At 53.1% G+C, this 25085-nt stretch overlaps 1 protein-coding gene across 7 annotated transcripts in view; it reads right to left on the reverse strand.

Moving 5' to 3' along the window:
• Positions 1–25085, reverse strand: part of KSR1 (kinase suppressor of ras 1) — a 179094-nt gene that overhangs the window by 16473 nt on the left and 137536 nt on the right. For 5 of the 7 annotated variants that reach the window (XM_043480188.1, XM_043480170.1, XM_043480220.1 and 2 more), the window contains 11 exons: positions 23114–23573; positions 20568–20572; positions 17536–17596; positions 13908–13991; positions 12118–12179; positions 11908–12014; positions 9598–9766; positions 7606–7647; positions 4913–4967; positions 3811–3859; positions 2189–2568 (listed from right to left, as the gene is read on the reverse strand). In XM_043480188.1, coding sequence (XP_043336123.1) covers positions 2189–2568; positions 3811–3859; positions 4913–4967; positions 7606–7647; positions 9598–9766; positions 11908–12014; positions 12118–12179; positions 13908–13991; positions 17536–17596; positions 20568–20572; positions 23114–23573 — 1474 coding nt within the window. The remainder of the gene's footprint in view (positions 1–2188; positions 2569–3810; positions 3860–4912; positions 4968–7605; positions 7648–9597; positions 9767–11907; positions 12015–12117; positions 12180–13907; positions 13992–17535; positions 17597–20567; positions 20573–23113; positions 23574–25085) is intronic. The other 2 variants (XM_043480197.1, XM_043480180.1) reach the window with 1 other exon arrangement.

Genomic DNA, 25085 nt, shown 5'->3' on the forward strand with positions numbered 1-25085 from the left:
CTCTTTAAGATATACAGTCCATGGAATTCTCCAGGCCAGAATACTGGAGTGGGTAGCCTTTCCCTTCTCCAGGGGATCTTCCCAACCCAGGGATTGAACCCAGGTCTCCCACATTGTGGGCAGATTCTTTACCAGCTGAGCCAGACATTCAGAGCAGTCTACCTGTTCTCGTGGTTCGAGGCAGGAACTTGCCCACTCAAAGTCACCCAGGGAAGAACCTGGCCTTTTCAGGCTATGACCGGGCAGCATCCGGGCTCTGGGAGCTCCGTAATGACTTTCATGATCGTGCTGTTTTCTGATCACGGGGTTTTTTATGACAAGGCAGAATGTGCCCTGGAGCAGGGGCAGGGGTGGGGGCGGCTATCGGGGTGTCAGAGTGATTATACTAGATAAGGGGCTTGTATGTTGGAGTCCCTACCTGTACTGACTCCTAAAACCTGGGGTGAGACTTCAGTGGTTAAGAATCCACCTTGCAATGCAGGGGACTCAGGTTCGATCCCTGATCAGGGAACTAATATCCCACAGGCCATGAAGCAACTAAGCCGGCACACCATAATGAAAGATCCCGTGAACTGCAACTAAGACCGGACACAGCCAAATAAATACATAAGTATTTAAAGCAAAACTTGGAGTGAGGAAGGACTTAGAGAGAATGGGTCGTTTCATTGCTGCTCCAGGGAGAAGTTGACTTAAGCCATCTGAGGAAGGGGCTAGTTTTTAGGAACCATCGCCAATGAGATAAGATTCCTTGACCTTCAGGGTCTGGAGTATCAGTTGATGGTTACTTTTCCATGTTCCAGTCATTTAACATAAAACACGTTAAATTTTTGTTAATGTTCTTTTATTCTTTTACTGTATGTGCTAAGTAGCTTCAGTCATGTATGACTCTTTGTGACCCTACGGACTGTAGTCCACCAGGCTCCTCTGTCCATGGGATTCTCCGGGCAAGAATACTGGAGTGGGCTGCCATTTCCTCCTCCAGGGGATCTTCCTGACCCAGGAACTGAACCCACGTCTCATGTCTCCTGAATTGGCAGGCAGGATCTTCACCACTAGTGCCACATTCCCTTTAAGCAGACTCAGATCTCTCACGGGACTGGGTGGATGAGAGAGAGACGGAAGGCTGAATGATGGACAGCGCTGAGGCTGGGGTCTGAGAGATGCTGAGCGTCTCCTGCATTTGCGGGTGGACTCTTTACAACCAGTGCCACCTGAGAAGCCCTTAAAAACATGAGTGTATACAAATTCCTTGATTCGAATGGAAGGCATGATAAGGAACTGTTTACAGTACCCACCTTTTTACAGAAGCATCTGTTTACAGAAGCACCCAGGTAGGGTGGGAGGAGACTGGTTTTCACTTTGTACTTTTCCGGACCATTTGAATTTTCTCTGTCTTTAGGTATCCTTTTGTTTATTTATTTATTTAATGTCAATGGGGTTATATGATGGGGAAGTTATACTCCATTTTTGGGGTTTCTTCTTTTTTTTAAGATTTTTTAAAAACGTGGACCATTTTTAAAGCCTTTATTGAATTTGTTACCATATTGCTTCAGTATTTGAAAATTTGTTTTTAACGGGAGGGTCACTGCTTTACAATGCTGTGTTGGTTTCTGCCATAAAGCACTGTGCATTGGCCATAAGCATACATATGCGCCCTCCTTCTTGAGCCTCTCTCCTACCCACACTCCGTCTCACCCCCTGGGTTGTCACAGAGCACCCGGCTGAGCTCCCGTATTGTGCAGCAACTTCCCATCAGCCATCTATTTCACACATGGTCGTGTACATATGTCAGTGCTGTCCTCTCAATTCGTCCCACCCGCTCCTTCCCCCGCTGCGCCCACAAGTCTGTGTTCTATGTGTCTCCATGCCTGCCCTGCAAAGGGGTTCATCAGGGCCGTTTTTCTCCAGCCCATATACACGCATTAATAGGCAATATTTGGTTTTCTCTTTCTGACTGACTTCCCTCTGTGTAACAGGCTTTGTCTTTTTGGCCCTGAGGCATGTGGGATCTTAGCTGCCTGACCAGGTATTGAACTCACACCTGCTGCACTGGAAGGCGAAGTGCTAACCCCCGGACAGCCGGCGAAGTCCCAGTTTTTTCCTTTGGATCGCTCTACATGAAAACGCCCTCCAGCGGCATGCAAATAATCAGGCCCCTGGGGAAGGGGCGGGGGCGGGGCCGGGTTACCTGGTGATGATGGCCAGGTGGGGCGGGTTCATGCAGGCCCCCATGAAGAGCACCACGTTCTCGTGCCGCGTCTGCCGGTAGTTCATCACCTCCTTCTTGAACAGCTTCAGGTGGTCCTGGTTGTGGCCGTCCATCTCCAGCAGGCGGATGGCCACCTCGCCGTGCCAGCGGCCGCGGTGCACCCGGCCCCAGCGGCCCTGCCCGATGGGCTCGCCCAGCTCCACCTGCTCGAAGGGGATGTCCCACTCCTGCAGGTACACGCTGGTCTGGCTGGCCTTGCGCGAGATGGGGCCCCGCCATGGCCGGCGGGAGGTTGGCAGGTCGTCCACCTCGTCCTCATCGTCTTCGGCCTCTGACTTGCCGGCTTCAGGCTCCTCGGCCTGGAAGGAGAGGAGGAGGGAATAGAAAGGGTGGAAGACCTGGGAGCAGGTGACTGCCCTCCCCCAGTACCCCAACCAGGTCGGGGAGCAGAGGGGTCTGGGGTCAGGAGGCCTGGGCTCTAGTCACAGCTCTGTGCAGATTTCATGTGCGAAGTGGATGGGTCACTCAGCACCACACGGTCTCAATGTCCTAATCCACAAACTACGGAGCGTGGCCCTTCTTCTCGCTAATGTTCCAAGACGCACCTAGGAGCAATTCCTAATCGCTGGGGAAGAACACTAACATTCACCCTTCTGGATATGCTTTTATTTTTTTTTTAAATATTTACTCATTTTATTTATTCGCCTGCACCAGGTCTTAGTTGCAGCATGTGGGATCTTTTTTTCTGTTCTGTTTTTAGTTACAGCATGCAGGAGTTTTAGTTGTAGCATGCGAACTCTTAGTTGCAGCAAGTGGGATCTAGTCCCTTGACCAGAGATCAAACCTGGGTCCCCTGAATTGGGAGTGCAGAGTCTTAGCCACTGGAAAACCAGGGAAGTCCTATGCTTTTGTTTAAACAGAGTTTGAGACTCTCCTCTGTGTGCTGTGTTGTGCTAAGTCACTCAGTCTTGTCCGACTCTTTGGGACCCAGCCCGCTAGGCTCCTCTGTCCATGGGATTTTCTAGGCATTTCCTACTCCATAGGATCTTCCTGACCCAGGATCAAACCCATGTTTCTTGCATCTCCTGCTTTGGCAGGTGGAGTCTTTACCCCTAGCACCACCTGGGAAGCCCATGACTCCTCTGGGCAGGAATAAATCAGTCTGCTGAGGCTCCATAAGCCACCACACTTGCCAGGCGCAGGTGATCCTGGTTCAGGGGTCAAGGCAGCAGTCCTTTGCCCCAGCTACAATCAGAATCACTCAGGAATCTTTGATAACATCCAACTGCCTGGCCCCACCCCTGACTGAGGGAAAGTCTTCTGGGCTCGGGCCCAGGCCTCTCGGCTGGAGGTGGAAACCACAGGAATGAAGCGCTTACTTCAGCCTCAAAACACAGAAAAGCAAAAGGAAGCTTGCTTCGCGGCACTCCTCACTGCCCTCACTGCCTTGCACACTGCCCGCGTCTGCTGCAGCAGGTGGGCACCAGGGACGGCACCCACCAGAGCCGGCAGCCCACACGCTCCCAGACGCCTCCACGCGCTGAGCCGGGGAGAGAGGAAAGAGATGCTCCGTCTACGGCTCGCGTGTCGCCATCACTTACCTCCACTTCGCGATCTTCCGATACATCTGCTTTTGGCTGGTCGTCAAACCTAAGAGTAAAACAGGGTTTATCAAGGAGGCCTCGAGGCTGGGCCACTCGGCTCCCAGCTGGGCAGGGGACGCCCCATGTGAGGTCTGACAAAGGGGTGCCAGGCCTGGACCCTTCCTTTGACCCACCTGGCCACGGGGGAAGGTGATCTGGATGCTGTGGAAACACACAGCAGGCCGAAGGCCAGACCCCACTTCCCTTCTCTGGCCTTGGCCTTCCCCAGGCTGAACTTGAGGGTGGTGTGGGCCGAGGGGTGGACAGTGACCATCAGGGGCCTTTCAAATCTGACAGCTAGTATGGGGTTCCGAGCATGGGCACAAGATTTGGAATTCTACTTGGGGACTGCGTCCATTACTCGCTAAGCTGTGTGACTTAAGGCGATTTCTTAACCTCTCTGAGCTGATTCCCTCATCTGGATGTCAAGGATGACACCTACGTTACACCTGGCTGAGAACTCTACACAACAAGGTGAGTCAACTGCTCGGTGTGGCCTGACCAAGAAGGGCTCCTTGATGCCCAAGGAGCATCATGAACAGGAGCTGTATTATCAGGCTTCTCTAAGGCTGAGTGCCCTTCGCCCAGCCCTCCTGGGTCACTAGACAGCTCCTGTTGCACAGGCAGCCCACCCAATGCTGACTGCGCTGATAGGAGGCAAATAAAACCCTGTGGCTGAGTTAACTGGATCACAGGGTGAATTAGCCCAGGGAGTGCTCCATCTGGCTGCCCAGGTCCATGGTAATTAGAGGGTCAGAGATTGAAACGTGGAGGTGGAACACGGCCCTGCTGTAGAGCGCAGGGAGCCCTGCCCAGGGTTATGTGGCAGCCCGGACGGGAGGGGCGTTTGGGGCTGGGGGTTGGAGAATGGATACACAGAATATGTATGGCTGAGTCCCATTGCTGGCCACCTGAAACTATCACAACACTATTCATCGCCCATACTCCAATATCAAATAAAATGTAAAAAAAAATTAATAAAGGTAGATGAAGGAGGTGGTCAGGGATGTGGGTCCAGCTTTAGCAAGTCCCCAAGGAGGAGAAAGTGCACGATGCCTACCGGGAACTGTCCGCTCCATCGGTGAATGGCGCTGCCTGTGGAAATGCCGAAATGTCTGGAGGAAACGGAAAAAAATACGAGGCATGAGACCCGTTCCCACTGCCCCCGGAGACACAGGGCAGGGGTGCTTCCCCAGCAGCCCCTCCCTGGGCCGCACGCGGGCTCTGGGGCCACTTGCACAAGCTTTTCCTTAAACAGAACGCAGACGAAGCCTCTGCGGCACTTGGTTTTTCCCACACGGCTCTGCCCTGGGCAGGGACTCCAGGCGGGGTGGAGGCTGAGACTTCTCAGTTGCTTGAGGCCCCTACAAGCAAGTGGTAAAAGCAACTGGGCTCCTACTGACTGGACATGTGGGCTGGACCCTCCTCCTCACCTCTGAGGCAGGGGCTGCTGGCTGCAACAACCCTTGAAGGTGGCAAGACCCTCGGGCCAGCAGAGGCCCAAGGCCAGACTCACAGGTGGCTCGTTAGCGAGCCTGGCAGGCACTTTGGGTGGGAGCCAGAGGCCCCATCCCTTCAGCTTCCAGCTTTGGTGGCTGGTGGAGCAGCCCTCTGGGGAGACAGAAATGCACCGTCCACACATCAGGGACCCCGGGATGGGGCAGCTGGCACTGACCCCTGAGCCGGTGGCTTTCCCAGTTTCAGCACCAAACGCCCCCCATCCGGGGAATACTGGACAGATGGTCACCCCAGCGTGGGGCCAGTGTGGCAGAACTCTCCCGCCTCCCCATGGCTGCTCCTGCTGCCGGCTTCTTTCTGTTCTCTCTGGTCACTTCTCATCGCACTCGGAGAGGCTGGCTGCCTCAGGGCTGGGTGGGCCCTTCACCCCCTTTTGTAGCAAAAGACGAGATTGGAGGTGGCAGTGGTTGGAGCTAATCAGGGCCTCTCCCTGTCTGCTGCAACAAAGAGAATTCCCATCAGCCAGCAAACCTCCCTCACCTCCCTCTGGACTCTCCGCAAGGCTATCCCTGGAGCTTTCTTGACATCTCTGCCTGAGCGTTCAGTCGTGTCTGACCCTTTGAGACCTCATGGACTGCAGCCCACCAGCTCTTCTGTCCATGGGATTTCCCAGGCAAGAATAGTGAAGTGGATTGTTATTTCCTCCTCCAGAGGATCTTCTCGACCCAGGGATCAAACCAGCATCTCCTGCATTAGCAGGCAGATTCTTTACCGCTAGTACCGCGTGGGAAGCCCTCTCAATATTTCTGGGACCTCACAGACTTGGGAGAGTCTGATAGAGGCCATGGATCTTCTAATCAGAGAAATGCACACATACACCCAACATCCTGTATGTGCAATTTCTGGGGAATCCTAGACCCCAGAAGTCTCTGCCAAGGTTCCCCCAGAGACCACTACACCTTGTGTCTGCAGACTGTCAAAGGCAGCCTGATGTTCCTACCCACCCAACGCTGCTCAAATGTTTCCACAGAAGGAAAACACATGGACAGAGACAGGGTGACATGGGGTAGATGGGAGTCTGGGGAGAAACAGCACCCCAAGTTGGGGGAGGCAAAATGCCTCTGAAGCTTCACACTTTTCCTTAAACATTAAGAGTATAATTTGTATTCTGCTCCAAATGTGTCCATGTTTGTTTTAATAGAACTGTATTTCCTTTCTTCCCCCGCCCCCAACATCTTCAGAGCAAGATGGACCCTTCTAGAAGAAAAGCCACGTTCTCCCAAAGCTTTCAAGGGTACTCCCCTGTATGTCAGCCTAGAGCAGTAACCAGGCAGGCTCTTGGAGGAGAACCACGGGAAAAAATGGGTGTGAAACCACAGAGGCAGCTCAGGGAGCCTGGCCCTACCCCCAGCCAGCCTGCACAGCCTGAGAAACCACCTATAAGAGCTAACAAATGCTCTCAGTCACTCCCCTAATGGAGCTGGGACGGGGAATAGGAAGGCCTGGAATTACCAAAATACCATGAGTTCAAGACAGGCCCGTTTAATCCAGGGGAAAAAAACTAACTACAGTCTTCATCTAAAACACACAACCTTCATATGACTAACCTCAGAATTAAAGCCACAGATTACTTATACTATTGCTTGTCACCTCCAATTAGAGAAATAAGTATTAAGGAGTATAAACTCCTTAGGGGCAGGAATATGGTCAAATGCAAAGGCTGGCACATAGTAGGTGTGCAAAACAATTTCTGTGGAAGGAAATGAATGAGAACCTCTGACTAAAAGTTTTCTTTCAACTTTCTGCACGGCAGGCATTTCCAACAATGGCCAGCAGATGGCGCTGTGCAGCAAGGCTCTAGAAGGAAAGACCTGCCAAATAAATGAAGTCTGCAGACCTTCCCAAGCTGGCATCCCCTTCTTTAAGAAAAGGTAGTAGTTTCCTTGCCATCATGTAGAAGATGATATCTTGTCAGATGCTCATAAGGCATCAGCAAAAGGTCCTCTCCCCTTATTCTGCAAACTGGGTTTCCACCTCTTCCTGGCTGTGACCCTGGACAAGTTGCCTGCATGCAGCCTCTGCAAAGAGGCGGGGGAGGGTGGATGCCAAGGGTCCTCGTGGTAAGGCACTGCCCCTGTGAAGGGCTGGCTTCAAGGCTACTGACTCTGCCTCCTTGCCCACCCTCAACAGACAGCTCTCAAAGCAGATGGGTGTGAGACACAGGTCCTCAGGGAGAGGGCTGGACAGAGAGGGTCACAGCAAGGGACAGTTAGTGGAACCATGCGACGGACTCACCTGGGAAGATAAACTGCTGTCTATGATGAATGAAGTAGGCAGCTTTAAACAGAAGAGGAGGTGAGTCACACACAGGATAGCAAACGCAGCGCAGGGAGCGGGAACAGAGGCAGGGGCCCGGGGGAGAGGGGCTGGTTATAAGGCTGGGGCACCTCTGCCCCACCTGCTCTGTCCCAGGTGGGCCTGGCCAGGACGGGGCGCTCCATGCAGGAAGGAGGAAACGAGCTGGGAGAAAGTGGGTGCCGGCAGGAGCCCCCAGGAGTAAGGGGACTTGCACTGGAGGACTGGGGTTTGGAGACCCAGTCTCGGGGGCCACCCTGCTGCAGAGCCCTGGCCGATTCAGTTCACCTCCCTGGCCGCCTTCTCCTCTGTGAACTGCACATAAGCCCAGGAGGGCAAAATTGAATGGGGAGAAAAAGCAAGATGCTGAAACACTGAACAGTGCTGTGTGCAGGAGAAGGGACAATCCACCAGCCCACATTCACACCTGGAGGTACTGAGGCTTCCGCCACTCAATATCATCATCCAAAAAACAACCTTTCTCCAGGGTTAGCCTCAGACATACACGGATGTGCTCCCGCACAGTATGGAGCGGGTGGACTATAGGAGGAGGTCCCATCCCACGTTAACTGCCAGCCCAGCCCAGCCCAGCCCATGACCAGAAAGAGAGGGCTCTGTGCAGGGTACAACGCGGGCCCAGCCCGGGACATCAGGGAAGCTAAGAAGCTCTGGCTGATGTCACACAAAGGACTTTTTCAGTGACTCTTGTTTTTCCAACAGGCCCCTCCTTTCAGAAAAAGCCTTTTCTTTCCTTTCAGACTAGGAGGTTCAGCAAAAGGCCTGGTTTCAGAGCAACACAATGACAGAGCAGAACAGAGGAGTGTAATCACGTGGCCATCGCTGGGCCGCAGGAGGGAGGGGTGGGCTTGGGACGATGCATTAGTGTCGGGAGATAGCCAGCCACATGCATGTTAAGGCAAAAAAGAAGAAAGATTCCTAAAAAATCTCACCATCACCCCCAAAAGAAGTCCCTGGGACCCTGGGGAGATGAGGCTAGAGGGGTCCCCTGGCACAGGAAAAGCCAAGCCTCTGTCCTCCTCGGCCTGGAACCCTGGGGACCGGTGACAGGTGGGGCCAGGCCTGGAGTCCACAAGCTGAAGCTGGCAGCCAGCCTGGCTGGGCCCGGAGCAAACTGGGGCAGCCCAGCTGCCCTCCTTCCCTGAGCTTGAAGCATGCTGAGGGCCAAGACCGGTTTCAAGGGGCTGCCTGGGAGGCCAGGGCTGGGGCTCAGTCCTGAAGGGGGCCAGTGGGCTTTGTTCTACTCCCTGGGGAGGTGGGACATGCCAGGCCTGGACGAGTGGCGGGATCCCTGTCCCTATAGACCCAGGGCAGCCAGGACCGTGGTCAGAGGTCAGCTCAGCTCTGGCACACACCCGTGGGTGGACTCCACGGCCTCACCCACACAGTGGGGATAACCTAACTCCAGCCTCACACAGTCTCTTGTTTTATAGAAAAGGGAACAGAAGTGCCCCCTTAAGCAGCTCATCCAGACACAGAGCAGGTAAGCCACAGAGCCCCGGATTCCTTCGCCCTGGCCTTCTGGGCTCGCCCCAGGTCTCAGTGCTGCCTGCCTTGTTTCTCAGGAGCCCAGAAGCCCTGAGGAAGTGAACAATACCCCCGAGAAGCCACCCCACACACAGGAGGGCAGCCTGGGGACTAGGTCAAGAACCCAGGCTTTGCATCAGGCAGACTTGGCTTTGAACCCGGCTCTGCTGCTTACAGCTTGGGGCCAGCCACTTACTCCCTCTGAACCTCAGTGTCCCCATCTGTAAAATGGGTACAATCACAGCAGGTTTAAATATGGTGATACACTCAGTGATCAGCTACTGCTCTTAGCAGTGGAGATGGTTTGGCCTTGAGTCAGCCAGGATGGGCAGAGAAGGGACATGCAACCCCATCCCTCAGGCCCAAGAAAGCCCCAAGGTGTGGTACCTGGGAAGTTGAACCTGCCATCCCGCTGGCCAGGCGAGGGGTTGGGGGGCGTGGTGGCACTGGATGGGTTGGACGACGCTGGGAAGGGTGCAGGCGAGGAGGGCGTGGAGGATGTAGTGGAGGACGGGTTGCTGCTGGAGTCCAGGTGGTTCACGGCTGGAGGGTGCTCCTGCAGGACCAGAGAGACGGGGAGTGGCAGGGACCACCCAGCCCAGCCTGCCCGCCCACCCCTCCCCACCTAAAAAGGAGGAGGTCAGCCAGGGTGTCCTGGCACCTTATGGGTGTAACGTTAGAGGGAAGGAGGGCACGGGGAGACCTGCACCTCAACGCCTGACCCCTGCAGGGCTCCTCTCATCTTTCTCATTTCAGTACAAACATCCTTTCCTCCAAGAAGTCCTCCTCCCTGGTGGGAGCCAGGCTCCCCCCCACCCCCCTTTTATCCTCCCAGGGCCCTGGGCACTTTTCATCAGGGCACTTGAACTATGGTTTGCCAGCTGCAGGGGTCTCAGGTGGTTTTCTGAAGACTCTCTCCACCACACTGTGTGTGTCCCAGGAAAGCAAGAGCCACATCTTGTCACATACCCAGGGCCTAGCTCTGGGCTGACCATAGAGTAGGGTCCTTTAGTGAATTAAATTCAGCCTCTGACAAATATTTATTTAGTGGATGGTTCACAGTGGGTGGCGCTTCCAGATGACTCAGTGGTAAAAAAATCTGCCTGCCAATGTAGGAGATACAGTTTAATCCCTGGGTCGGGAAGATCCCCTGGAGTAGGAAATGGCAACCCACTCCAGTATTCTTGCTTGGAAAATCCCATGGACAGAGGAGCCCGGTGAGCTACAGTCCATGGGGTTTGCAAAGAGTCAGACATGACTGAGTGACTGGGTGCACACACACAGTGGGTGCCTAATAAGTGCTCCTGCCACTCAGCAGGTGGATCTGCCAGCCAGGCCATGCAGTGATGTGGACCCTAGCAAGGCCAGAGGATCCCCTGAGGGAGGGTCACGGGGGAACCGAGTCCATGTCTGGGGGACCATGGGCCTGAACAGTGTCTCCTAGACCAAACACCGTTTCCTCAGGGGGTAGGGCAGGCAGTCCTGTTCAAAAAAAGTCGGGGTTAACCTAGGTTAAAAGCTAAGCTCAGCCGGTTTCTCTCTGGCAGGCCCTCAAGGCCCTGGGATGCGGGGGGGATTCTGGAAACCATCAAAGCCATGCAGTGGGTTTCACTGTCCAGCGACGGCCAATACCGCCTGCTGCCAAGCAAAAGGGGGGTGCACTGTACCCCCTGAGCCCTCACTCTGCCCCCTCACACACCACGTCCCAGACCGCCCATCCCGATCAGGCCAGGCCAGCCAGGGAAGGGGGTTTGTTTGAGGCAGGTTGAACCCCAGCCCAGGGTCAGCAGCTGTGTGACCTTGGACGAATCGGCCCACGCTTCTCAGCCACACGGTGTATTGTCTGCATAAGCAGGGCATCAGCTGCGGCCTCACGGGCTTCCTCAGCGTTGAATAGAAACATTTCCTCGCTGCCAAGGCAGGCGTCAGGGGCCTGGCTGGAGCACAACCCCACAGCCCTGCCCTCCACAGCATCCACGCGCTCCAGGCCTGCCTCTCACCCACAGGGAACCTCGCGCGCAGTTTCTTCATCTCTAAAGTGGAAGTAATACAAAATCCCTGGTGGTCCAGTGGTTAGGACTCTGTGCTTTCATTGCCGAGGGCACAGGTTCGATCCCCGGTTGGGGAACAAAGATCCCACAAGTCACAGTGTAGCCAAAAGAAAAAAAAAAAAAAACTATTGAAAAAAAAGGGCGGTGACATCAGCATGTGACTTTTAGAACCATTGTGGGGAGCAGATGAGTTATCAATGGAGAAAGTTCCGTTCCTGACGCTGAAGTACTCAGGAAACAGTGGCTCAAAATAGGGGAGGGTGCCACAACCACTGAAGCCCGCGAGTCCTAGAGCCCACGCTCTGAAACAAGAGAAGCCACCGCAAGGGGAAGCCGGAGCACACTCCACAACTAGAGTGGCCCTGGCTCGCCGCAACTTGAGCTAGTCTTTGCATAGCAACGAAGACCCGGTGCGGCCAAAAATCAATTAATTAAAAAATGGGGGGGGGTGGCGGGGGGGATTGTCACATGACAATGATTTGCACACAAATGTGAAACCTACGCACTCGCTAAACATGAGATCCCCGCAGGCTACCCTCTGGCCATGCAACCCGGTTGCAGCATCACACTTCCCTACGGGACCGCCACCCTGGGCGTGTGTCACAGAACGGAGCCCTGGCGAGAGTTCTCCTGATATGTCTCCCACCTTCTTTGTCAGTGCTTTGGGGAGGGTTCCAAAGTGGGGTTCAGCGGCTCTGTCCACCGGATTGTTGATGTCCGAGGGCACGGATTCTGTCCTCCGAAGCTTGGGTACTGTTTAAAAGGGGTGGGGGGGATTAAACCATCAGCAGGGAACAGGATCAAGAAAGATGCACCCCAAATCCCGAAGGTGAGGGGAGAAGGGCAGGACACTCACGTGGAAGGAAGGATATTCTACAGGCAGGGGCTTCTTTTGTACACTTGTTATGACACTTCAACCTGGTGGAGAAGGCAGGGTCAGCGCTCGGAGGCACCACGCGGGGCCCCAGGACACACACAGGGGTTCGGAGGCACTGCCTGGCAGTTCTGTACAACACTCAACCCTGACTGCCTCGATTCCCACAAATGTCTCAACAAACATTAGCTTTAGAGTGGAGAGCATCTTGTGTTAATAGTACTAGCAGCTAGTATCCATTAAGCTCTGCCATTTTCCTGCTGTCATCTGCCTCATCGTCACAGCAAAGCAGAGTTGTTGTTGTTTTTTTTAATTGGAGGATAATTACTTTACAATGCTGCGTTGGTTTCTGCCACACATGAACATGAATCAAGCATAGGTATACAGATGTTCCCCTCCCTCTTGAGTCTCCCTCCTACATCCCACCCCAAGCCACCCATCTAGGTGCAAACAAGTTTGATTTCACCCATTTTAACTTGCTGTAGGTCATACATCTATTTCTCTTTTCTAAACAAAAGGAGACCTTCTACCCACATTCGCAAAGCTTGAGACAAATCTGAACTTCAAAGAGATGAATTAGAAGGAAAATATTTCCATTATCCAAGGATCCCGGGGAGGCCCCTCCTGCCACCTTCCTGCATAGGCCACGTTGTCTGAGGATCAGAGCGAAGGGAATGGAAAGAGCTGGATTGGGATTCTTGGTTTGGTTCTGCCTGCTGAACCCTCACAGGGTTCTCACTGATCAAATGGGCTGGCAGTTGGGGTCCTCCAACCTCACACTGCAACTACAGGACAGCCTGGGGTTCAGAGGTTATCCTGAGCTCTCTGCATGAAAGGCATTACTTGAACAGGAGCTGGAGGCCCCTGATTTAAAGCCAGATGGCCGGGAGCCACCAAACACCTAGACTGGTGAGAAAGGTCTGACATCTCCTTTGCGTTTTCCTGTGGTTCTGTCCTAACCGCAATTTATCCAACAGACACAGAGGAGACCTATCACCTACAGTCTGGCGGGAGCCCAGATGCTTTTACTACACACTCTAGCTCAGATTTTTTGAGTAATCCTGATTGCAGAGAGAGACCTGGAAGACAAAAATGAGGCCCAGAAAGGGCAAGCACCTTGCTTCGGGTCACATAGCAATGCAAGGGCAAAGTGGACTGGCAACAGGCTTCAGGTCCATCTTCTGTAAAGTGGGAGTAGCTTGATAGCAGGGAGCAGACTCTGCTCACCCTACTATTCACTATCCTTGCCCTTCTTTCCCACCAGAAACCTCAACAGTAGGAAAAGGACTGAATTTATATAGAATCTACATTCTTCCCTCATTCTCTTCTCTAAATACCACAAGCCACTTCCCTGTATTTACCACTCCCTGGCCCCATTTCCCGATTCCTTATGTGCTAACCTTAAACTTCAGAACTCCTTACAGTTTCCAGAAAAGTTCTGCCATTCCACTCTGCCTTTACACAAGCTGCTTTCTTGACCCGGAATTCTCTTTCCTCCTTAGTCCAGCTGGTAAACTTCTATTCATCCTTCAAAGCCCACCTCAAATAGTCCCTTCTTCTAACAATGCGTTGCCTGATGCTTCCTTATTCTTCCAAGAGAGGGCTGATCACTCCCTGATGTGCTGAGATTAGGAATAGGTTTTGGAACTCTCAAGTGAGTTCCTTTGAACTCTGATTTGACCTGAGGCCAAGAACCAAGTAGCAAGACTCACTGAACTGGAAGTATGGAGTTTGTGCCCCCTCTCCCACCTCTGCCGCCCTCCGCCCATCACCTGCAATGCTTGCACTTCACTCCAAACATCATGCTCTTCTGGCACACGTGGCAGACCTGCGACAGCCATGACTTGGTGGAGAACCTGCAGGGGGTGGACACATGCAAATGCTCAGAGAGGCCAGGATGCAGAAGGGTCCCCACAGGGGACCACAGGGAAACCAGGAGAATCGGTTCCACCCCAGACACCCGGGCGCCCTCTCAAGTGGAGGGCAGGGACACCCAGGGCCACTGCTTTCCCCAGGCATTCAGATTTCTCGGCCACAAAGTCTTCATTGCCAAAGCTGGTGTGGTCACCGATGCCAGCTCTCTGGCAGGCAAATTGGCAAAAGCAATCAAAATTACAAGTGCATCCATGGAGCAATTCCAGTCCCAGGAATTCATCCAACAGATACTCCCACGGGTGTCAAATGATGTACTGACAAGGTTACTCACTGCAGCATGTTTGTGGCAGAAGAGACTAGAAATGAGCTATGTTGTTTAGGTGTACAGGTGACTGACTGTATGATGTACGGTCCATGCGCACAACTGAGCACCAAACAGTCGGAAAATAAAGTAAGGAAGCTCTTTTTATGCAAATGGGGAATGATCACTAAATTACAATGTCAGTGAAAAAAGGAAGGTCCAATGCTACATGACTCCATTTATTTGAAGTTCAAGTACAGGAAAATCTAATCTATGATGACAGAAGGGAATAGCATCTCTGGATGGTAGCACTATGGACTAAGAAGAGCCAAAGAGAGCTTTCTGGGGTGGGGATATTCTGAATCTTCATATGGGTGGTATACGTGGGTGTATACATATGTTAAGGATTTGTGTACTTAGCTCCATATAAATTACGCCTCAATTTTAAAAAGAAAAAAGCAAAGTATAGAACAGTGTGTATAATATATGCAATATTTTTGTGAAAATAAAAAAGGAGGCGGAAGAATTTACATATGTATTTGATTGTACAAAAATATCTCCGGGGGGACACATAGAAGACTGCCAAGATCTGCCTATGGGGGCGGGGGGGGCGGTTGGGAGGCTGATGACAGCAGCGAGAGGGGACTTTTCTCATAAATATACATCCTCTGGAGGTTTGAATTATATATGCATTTCAATCCAAACTAAATTTTTTAACAATCCACAAAAGATACACTGAAAAGAAGAATGGGGATGGAGTGGGTGGTTGTCTCCCAGAAAAAAAAGTCCAAGGTCTGTTCACAGGATGGGGAGCCTAAGGGCAGAAAGAACTCACAGTTTTGGAGGACTAGATTTTTAAAAGCATAGGATATCATAGTAACGACAGAACAAATAGCAACAGGACTTGGGGAACAGTTTGTGATGCATCCATAAACATTAGCTCACTCCTGGGAGTGACCACCCCAGGGAGTTAGGCAGGTCAGGGATTCTGAGGACACAGGCAAGCAACCCAGCTCAGAGAGGTTAGGTGACCTTCCCAAGGTCACACAGGTGGGGTGCTGTGCAGCGGGGGCAGACCCCAGGTCTCTGAACTCAGAGCACGGCTCTGTAAGAGAGACCACCGGGACGGAAAAGGAGGGAAAGAGCCTGGGCTTTGCGGTCAGACCACACCGGGTTTGAATCCTGCCAACTGCTGGCTGTGGGATGGGTCCAAGTCTTTGCAAAAGAGGCCAACACTCTCCCCTCACAGGGCTTGACGAGAATCACGTGTGCCGTGTAACGTGCAGAGCCTGGACTGTGGGTGTGAACATCACTGCTTCTCCTAGCCAAGATGGGAGCCTCCAGGCCTAGGAGAAAGGCACCCACCCTCTTGGAATGACGTTTTTGTTTAATATTTATTCATTTATTTATTTGGCTGTGTCGGGTCTTCGTTGCATCATTCGGATCTTTCGTTGCAGCACAGACTCTCTACAGTGGCTTTAGTAGTTTCAGGCCTAGTTGCCCCATGGAATGTGGGGTCTCAGTTCCCCAACCAGGGACCGAACCCAGGTCCGCTGCATTGCAAGGCAGATTCTTAGCCACTGGACCACGAGGGAAGTCCCTGGAATGCCTTTTAAGGAGCTCTGATCCAGCCTCTCTGGGATCCACACAGTCTCTCTGGCCTTTAATCTCCTGTTAACACGGGGTTTGGGGAGCAGCTCAGTGGTACTCGAGATGGCCTCCACTAGAAAATCCCGAAAACAGGTTGAAATGAGAGTTGGGGGCTCAGCCAGAGAAGGGGCAGGCGCTAGGGAGACTTGGGGGTGTGGGGTAAGCATTATAAAATATTTTTTTCCCCTATGATTAGACCAAAATGTTTCAGAACTTCTTGCAGAGAGAGGCTCGGATCATGAATTTAAAAATCCAAGAGAGTGTGACCATGATGTCCCATATCCAAGCCCAGAGCCTGGGGAAACAGGACCACCTGGCGAAGCCAGACAGGATGGATGCTGCTGCGCGGGGTCCAGTTGGCCCGGCATCAAATCCTCTGTGAGACCAGGTGCGGCCAAGACAGAAATGAAACAGAGCAACCTGCTGATCCTGGTGTCCCTTACCTAAGTCAGCCTGTCTCGGGCCAGAGCCGGGGGTTAACCACCAAGTGCTTCCCAGCACTGGGTGCATGAGGCTCACAGGCACGTCACCCCCTTTTATCCTCCCAACAGGACTGGCAGCAAGTCCCAATCACAGAGAGGGAAACTGAGGCTGGGAGGGGATCCTGGCAGGGAAGATGGCACTGGGTGTGCTTGAGGGACCTTCACTCAGACGGCTTCTCCTGGTGCCAGGGACTCTCCTCCCAGGGGCTCTTGGGGACGGGCATCCAGGTCCTGCCAAGGCTTGGGACGGAAGTGCCTGGGCGCCAGCCAGCGATTTCAAGAGTGTCTCAGTGGCCGTGAGACCTCAGACAAACTACTCAATCCCTCCGAGCCAAGCCTGTCTCACGGGGCAAGGATTCGGGGCTGGCCTTCCGCACAGGCCAGAGTGCAGCACAGACACTCCGGGGGAAACCAAAGGCCCTGGAAAGTTGCAAGGCTCTCGACGAGCGTGCCCGGCCATGTTCACGACTTGTTTAATGGGGCGGCCAGAGGACAGGGATCCCAAAGGATTGCCCTGCTGGCCGTCGGTGGGGGGACAAGATGCTGCTGAGACCTGCTGTTGGCAGCACACGCCAGCCTCACGAGTGTTGAGGCTAAGGCCTCTGGGCGGTCCATGTCATGGGCCCTCACCAGCCACACCAGCTGCATAAGCACCAGTCCCCAGAAGTTGCGAGAATCCTGACTGGCAAGCCAAGAAGCTTATAGATGGAGCCTGGTGTTTCATCAAGCTCCACAGGGCTCTGATGTGTGGCCAGTTACGTCCATGGAGGTGACGTCATGCCGGACCCAGGGGGATGCTCTCAGATCCCTGTTTCTCCTGGGACCTGTGTTTTCCCTCAGCAGATGGAGGAGGAGACTCGAGGAGGGGCAGGGGAGGGCCAGCGAGTCCAAAAGCGCTGCTGGTGACAGGCAGGGGCCCCAGGCGGGTGCCACGTCCACAGAGGAATGGACAGACAGACCCACAAAGAGCCCTGAGAGACAGGGTCAGGACAGAGCTCCAGTGGTGCAGAGTGACCCCCCAGCAGGGCTCAGCTTATACAGGTCCCCGACCAGCTCTGTGCCCCCTCCCCACCCCAGCCCAGCCAGGCCTACCTGTGTGTCACGGAGAGCCCGATGTCCCTTCGTACCATCTGCGGGGATCCGTGAGGGAGATCTGCGGGGAAAGAGGCCAGGTCGGCAGGCTGAGGGGGTCCTTCCTACCTGGACAGTGTGTACCTGGGACCTGCCATCTCAGAGATCACAGACTGGGGGGTGGGGGTGGGGGTGGAGACCAACCACATGGTTGGAGGGGGTGGGCGGGGCAAAACCAACCACGTGGCCGAGGGCCATTTTCCTGAACCTGCCTCTAATCAAGACAGGGATGGCCAGGCGAGACCAAAAAAGGGCCAGTGTGGTTACCCCCACCCCCCAACAGATGCTACCACCTAGCCTCTGCAGACAGTTCAGAAACAACCCATGGGAGATTTCTAGCTTTGGAGGAAGACAGGTTTGTGAGGCAGAAGGCAATGCCAAGGTGAGGACTCCTCACCTTGGCAGTTCAACTCCCCCCATCTCCTGCACTTTCTCGTGGAGGCACCCACAAGGCACCAATTCAGGTAGAAGTTACCTGACCCTTGGCGGAGGGGGTGAGGCTGGCGGCCATGCAGCACACCCAGCTCTCCAGGCAGAAGCACCCTGGGCATTTTGCTCTGAGAGTCACCACTGCCGGATCCCAGCAGGTAGAGAAAAGACAAGGTGAAGCTTCACACGGTCCCGTGTGGTCCAGCCCCAGCCAAGTACTCAGTCTGAGCCTTGGGGGAAGTCTTAGGCCATGAGCTTTGCATGCTTTCCAAGAGGGCACCCTGGCCTCTCTCTCCAGCCCTGGCTTCCTTATTTGAATGGGCATCCCTGGGGTTGGTGGTATAGTAGGTTGGGCAGTAGAAGAGCAGCTGGAAGCAATCTGTCATCCACTGTCAGCTCATATGTCTAACTCCCTCTCCCCTCCTTCACCAGAGAGACCCCCACTCCTCCCCACCCCAGCTTCTGCCCATACTCAATACTGCCTATCTCCTCTTAGATCAGGGTTTCTCAAAGGAGCCCACGGATGTGCTGCAGGGGGTCTGGGATTCTTCTGGACTGGTAAGCAGATGATGTAGGGCAGGGGTCCCCAATCCCTGGGCTGTGGACTGGTACTGATCCATGACCTGTTAGGAACCAGGCCACACAGCAGAAGGTGAGTGACAGATGAGACAGCGAAGCTTCATCTGCTGCTCCCCATTGCTCACATTATCACCGCCTGAACCATTCCCCTGCCCACCCCCATGCCACCACCGTCCATGGTAAAATTGTCTTCCAGGAAACTGGAAGCTGTGCCAAAAAGGTTGGAGATGGTTGATGCAGAATTTTCCTTAGAAAGAAGGTCTAGATTTTTATCTAAGTATCAAAGAAATCTGTGACTCAGAAAGGTCGGGAACACAGTGCTCTAGGGATCTGTGACCACCTCACATCCTCTGAGTCAGCCCTCCACCCCATGCTGGCCTGGCACACAGCTGGTGCTCAATAAGTGGTGGTTCACTTAAAACCATGTACCAGATACCCAACCACAGGAGAAGGGCATGATGGAGGTACTGACTTTCCTCCTACAACAAGGGGAGTTTGATGGGGACCTCTGCCACCTGCTGATGGTTGAACTCACAATCTCTCCAGCACATCTGCCATGGGGCTGACTCCTCCCAACTCCCTTGTGGGAGGAGGCACCCCACCCCAGTCAGTAGCCAAGTCCATGAAATCATATGGATCTAAAAGGGTTTAGGCTGCCAGCCTAGGAGAAACAGACAGTGGGAAAATGAGATTTTAACCATCTATCTCTGAAGATGATCTGTGATTGATTAGTAATGTCTGCCACAGGCCTAGGCTAGGACAGGGTGAGATGAGGTGCTCCCTGATCCTGAAGACAACCTACAATTGATTAGTAACCTCTGCCACAGGCCTGGGACAGGACAGAGATGAGATGAAGCTGTCTCTGATCATGAAGACAACCTACAATTGATTACTAATATCTGCCACAGGCCTGGGATAGGAAAGATATGAGATGATGCTGTCCCTGATGGAGGTGAAACACTGGTCCTAAAGGCCTCCTCTCACCTTCCAGGCAAACTGGGGAAGCAGCCTCACTGTTGTGGTCCCTGAGTCACTATAGCAACTGGGAAGATGGATATCCAGGGATGCAGATGCTGGATTCTCCTCCAAGGCTCTGTGAGGGGTCCTGGGAGTTTCTGCCTGTGCCCTGGGGACAGGGAAGGGCAGTCTCCCTCCTTCCTTGCCCTATACCTCCCTGGAGGTCCTGCAGTCAGATCCATTTTGGCAAAGTCACTGTCGGTTACCCCACTCCACATCTCTCAGACCCTGCTGACAGCCTCTTCACTCTATTTACCCAGTATAGAATAGTACAAAAACAAGCTGCTATTTTGCTCAGGCAAAATCAGATGCCTCTGCATCTCCACAGAGACAATTAAAAGCAGACCCCAGAAGCTGTTTCCCTCTGCTTTGACTCTGGAGAGAGATGCCCCGGAGCACAGCCACGTACAAGAATCAGCTCTCAACCCAGATATGGAAAAGGGACTCAGAGCTTGCCTGGGCATCCTTACCACCCCCTCCAAGGGGACATCCACACCCTCTGATCTCTCAGGCCTCATTCAGAGATGATCACATTCCTGCCTCCAGGGATATCCCTCTCCTGAACAGGGTGGAGGGTCCCAAGAGGTCAGCTGGACTTTGCAGATGGCTCCCGTCCATCTACACTGAACATAAGGAACCTCTCTCCCTGGAGCATGGCAGCCCAGCAGGTAAACAACTCCTGTCAGAGGTCACCTGTAAGGGTGGCAAGGTGCAAGTGGGGCCTACAGACGGTGACATTCTCATGGTGCCTGCTTCTCAGGGCAGCTGCAGGCTGGGCTGAACCACCTCGTCATCTGAAGGTTCCCTGTCCTAAGAGCTACTTCCTGAGGCGCAGCCCAGCATCTCTGCTTCTGGACCACAGAAAGGCCAGGGGATAAGAGAGGGTCGAAGAAATCCACCCCCGATGGGGACAGCAACAGAAACAGGACTCCTGGGTGGCAGAGGGGATGAAAATGAATCACTCTTACCAAACCTGGAGGAGACAAAAAAGAGAGAAAGTGGGATTATGTCACCGTGCTGGCCTGGTGTCCCCCGGCACATCAGTCCTTGGGCAGGAGCGGATACAGTGCTTGGATGAGGACTTTGAGCCCCTGTGTGGGGACGGGCTGGCTGAGTGACTGGGGACTTTCCTCAACGACAAGGGCTAGAGGTGGCCCCCTCCCAACTCCTCACTGGACAATGGAGCCATACACTGTACTTTAATACATGAGATTTCCTAGCCCTCACCAGTTACCTGCATGGTAATTAGAGTTCATTCCTTTTCACAGCTGAGGAAACAGGCTCACAATCTCCCAAGATCACATGCCTGTACGTGAAGGAGCCCTGCCCAAATCCCTGCTTGCTCAGACCAAGCAGGAGGGCAGCTCAGGGAGCCGGAGAAGTGGCTGGGGCAGGAGGCGAGGAGGACCGTTGTAAGAGCAGAGAGGCGGCCCCCAAGTAGGGCCTGAGCGACATCTCCTGGGGGTGCCGCTGTCCCAGGAACGAAGACAGCTGGGAGCCCAGGGCATTCAGTCCAGCCTCAGGGCTCATCGAGGGCAGCAGGGTGGTCTGAGTACTCATGTCAGTGCCAGCTTTGGTCTTTGTGGAGACCTGACTCAGAATCCCAGGGTGCAAGGCCCAGCTCACCAGCAGTGGGACCCAAGGAAGTGGTGTCATCTGCCTTAGACTCTGTTCTCCACCCAGAGCCCCCCTAACACTCTTTTCAGGGGAAAAAAAAAAAAATGAGAAAGAGAGGCACTGGGTTTTGCCCACTGAGATGCCCTCTGAATGACCCACAACCATGTGTCCACATGGTTGTTATCACTGTGCTTCAGATAGAAGAAGATCCAGGGGCGGATGGAAGGCTCAGCCCCTTCTGGGGGTCGGGGAGGAGGGAGGCCCCAGGCCCCAGCAGGACAGTCTGATCGGGAGTGGCAGGTAGGTCACAGGTAGATTTCTCTCCTTGGGTGACACACACTCAGAACCATCAGAGTTGTCCAAGGTCCATCCCACAAGGGACCCAAGAGAGCCTGCCCTTGGATGGGGAACAAGCCCACCTGAAACCCAAAACAACCATGTCAGGAGCGAGGCCGCGTTCCCAACCCTCAGAAGCACAAGAAGGTAAGAGGCACCCAAGGAAAACTCCCCCTTCCCTTCCACAAGGGTATATAAACAAGGGCGATTTTTATAAAAGAGAAAGACAAAGACCTAAATATCCATCAAGAGGGGAGGAATTAAACTATACCCTGGCAAGAGGCTTTAAAAAGTTTAAAAGATGAGATAGCTTGAATAATTATAGATATATACAAAACTGATAACCTGGTTGGTTCCTGAAAGGAAAGGAGAAATGGTAGGGGACAACTTTAACCTCTACAAAGTTCTATGTGAGCAATACTGGACCATGTGACTGTCACTAACTATTTAAAATACATAGATCAAGGGACTTCCTTAGTGGCCCAGTGGTTAAGACACTGCACTTTCAATGCAAGAGGCCTGGGTCCGAACCCTGGGCAGGGAACTAAGATCATACATGCTGTGGCCATAAAATAAAATACATAGATAAATTTTTTTATAAATAAATAAGAGAGTAAGGTAGTTCAAGATGAACTGATATTTAGTTCCCAGAAATAAAAGTAAGTTGAAAACATAGGTTATAGCATAGAGTACATAGTATTTGATAATCATTAGCAGTCTCAGCAAGATATTCTAGTTCCCCCTTCTGGTCATATAGCAGGATGACATTTCTTGATTCTTTTATTTGGGTAGGGGCATAAATGGTGTGTAGAACTTATGGGAAAGAGCATTTAATTGCTCAGTTGTAACAAGTAAAGTATTTTTTTCCCTCTGCTACAGTGGGATGTTCTAGACAATGTTCTGGCCTTGAGTCTGGAATGAGGCTGACTGGTGATGGACAGATGGCATGAGCCAGAAATAACTCTCTGGTTATTTGAAGACCCAGAGACCTGGGGGTATTTGTTATTGCAGCATAACCCAGTCTATTCTGACTAATACATAGTATCACTTCGTGTCTGTGAGTGTGTGTGTACATAAAAAGATATCTAATAGAATTCAGCCCAAACTTTTAAGGTATTATTGCTCAGTTGTACCATCTAAAGTTTTGGTTTTTTGTCTCTGCCACAGGGGGATGTTCTAGACAATGTTCTGGCCTGGAATCTGGCCAGGTCTGGAGGCTGACCTGTGATGGACAAGTAGCATGAGCAAGAAATAAATCTTTGGTTATTTGAAGATCCAGAGGTCTGGGGGTATTTGTTATTGCACCATAACCCAGTCTATTCTGACATGTCTGTGTGTGTGTACGCAAAAAGAAATCTAATAGAATTCAGCCCAAACAGTTCAGGTAGTCTGGGTAGCGGACTGAGAGATGGGGGCATCTTTCACTTTTTACGTTGTAGTTTCTATGTTGGCCAATTTTATCCTTTAAAAATTGAGCCTATATTACCTTCACAGCAAGAAAACTGTAGTCAGAACTTTCAGTAGATGGCAAATTCGGCACCTGGCTGGTAAGGACACTTACCTCATCGGGGAGACCTCGTCAATGCGGTTCCCCAGCTGAGACTCGTGGGACTTGCTCCGGGTGAGCGTGGGGAAGCTGGGCAGCAGCTGGAAGACCTTGCGGCTGGGCGGGGGCGGCGTCCTGGGCGGCTTCAGCTTGGTGTGCCGTCGGAGCTGGGGCGTGGTTGGCGGGGTGATGAAGCTGGGCAGGGCGCGGGGGGTCAACCGGCCACTGGCGTGCAGGGAGATAAAGGGGTCCGACAGGCCCTCACCGGGGCCGGGGTTTGGGGAGTCCGAGGCGGGCAGAGCGGACACGGAGACGGAGCGTGGGCCCTGGGCACTGCTGCCCAGTCTGCCCAGCTGGGAGCTCCCCGGAGGCCAAGGCAGGCTGGCTGGCGAAAGGGTGTCTGCGGGAGGCCCGGAGCCACTTTCCCGCCGGGCATCAGACGAACTCCAGCCTGAGTCCTCTTTGTGCTCCCCGCCTGTGGGCCAAAGAGTCGAGTCACAGGTGGCTGCGGCCAGAGGGAGTCACAGGTGAGGTGGCCAGGGACCAGCCAAGAAGCACAGTCCCTCAACGGAGGCTCCAGCTGCCAGCCGTCACCTATTTTACAAAGGCCACTCGAGCACACACGCTATCCAGCTGACTGTCAGGACCCCAGTGCAGATACTACCATCCTCGACATACAGAAAAGAGAATGGGACCCGGAGAGGAATAGGGCAGGGCTCCCGCTGGCAGCTATGTGGAAACCCGCCCCCAAAGTGAGTGATCTCAGAGAGGGAAGTGGTGGGTGGTCTCTACGAGTTAGGCTATGTAGGGACTTCCCTGGTGGTCCAGAAGTTAGGACTCCATGCTTCCATTGCAGGGGGTATGGCTTTGACCCCTGGTCGGGGAACTAAGATCCCATATGCCACTAGGGGTGGCCAAAAGTAAACAAATAAAAAATAAAGGTGCATATGTTTGTTTGTTTTTAAGAGTTAGGCTGTAAAGGGATAACTCTCCTCTGAGAAAATTCAATCAACAGGAAAAGGGGCTGCACGGACCTTCTGAAAGCAAACTGCCCTGGGAAGTTGCTAGAAGAAAGACCCAGCTAGAAAGAGATCAACAGCCACTTCCTTTCGAGAGAAGCCTATGAGTGACTTTGGCTGCTCCCGTGGCGACCCTCTGTCTGAGGCTCCCGAGGCCTTGGGGCTCTGAGGGCTCCAAATCAATGACATGTCTGTCCATTCATGCGAGCATTCACTGAATGCTGGATGTCAGGGCATAAAAAGGCACGTCTGAGATGCATGACGAGTCCAGTGAGAGTGATGGACACTCAGTTCGGTGTGCTGCATGCTGACACAGAGACACATGGAGACTGAGGGGGTACAGAGGAGGAGGACCCTAAAGAGCTTGAGGGTCAGGGGGCTTTCTAGAGGAGGTGGCACCTTGGCTGGGCCCGCTGAGGGAGAACTGAGGAAGGCATACCCAGCAGAGAGGACAGCACATGCGGGGAGCACAGGGCATCTTGCTGCAGCCACACAGAGTCCCACGTGCCTTGAGAAGTCAGGACAAGCCAGGGAGAGGTGAGAGATGAAGCTGGAGGGTCGGTCCACTGGGGACCAGCTCCAGAGGGGCCTTGGATGTCTTGCCAAGGGTTTGAGGCTTGACCTTACAGGAGACGGGGAGATACTGAAGGGGTGGAGGCACGGAGAAAGGATGCCAGTCTACAGAGACCTTGTCATGGGAAGAGGACACCTCCCTCCTCATATTTATCAATGAATGGAAAGCACAGGAGGGGAGATTTTGACTCAAGACAAAATGAACTTCCACCCTGTAATTCTTCGACTTAGTGTGTTGAACCCTGTCTCCCTCAATCTGCCCAGCAAGGTGAGGTTGATGAGATTCAGACAGGCCATGTATACTGCTAAGTTCACATAGCAAAGTAAGCAGTGAGATGGGAACTGAGCCCTTGGTCTCAACCACAGCCCTGGACCTCCTCCCACAAAGCTACCAA

Source organism: Cervus canadensis, chromosome 1, assembly GCF_019320065.1.
Source record: "Cervus canadensis isolate Bull #8, Minnesota chromosome 1, ASM1932006v1, whole genome shotgun sequence".
NCBI lineage: Eukaryota > Metazoa > Chordata > Mammalia > Artiodactyla > Cervidae > Cervus > Cervus canadensis.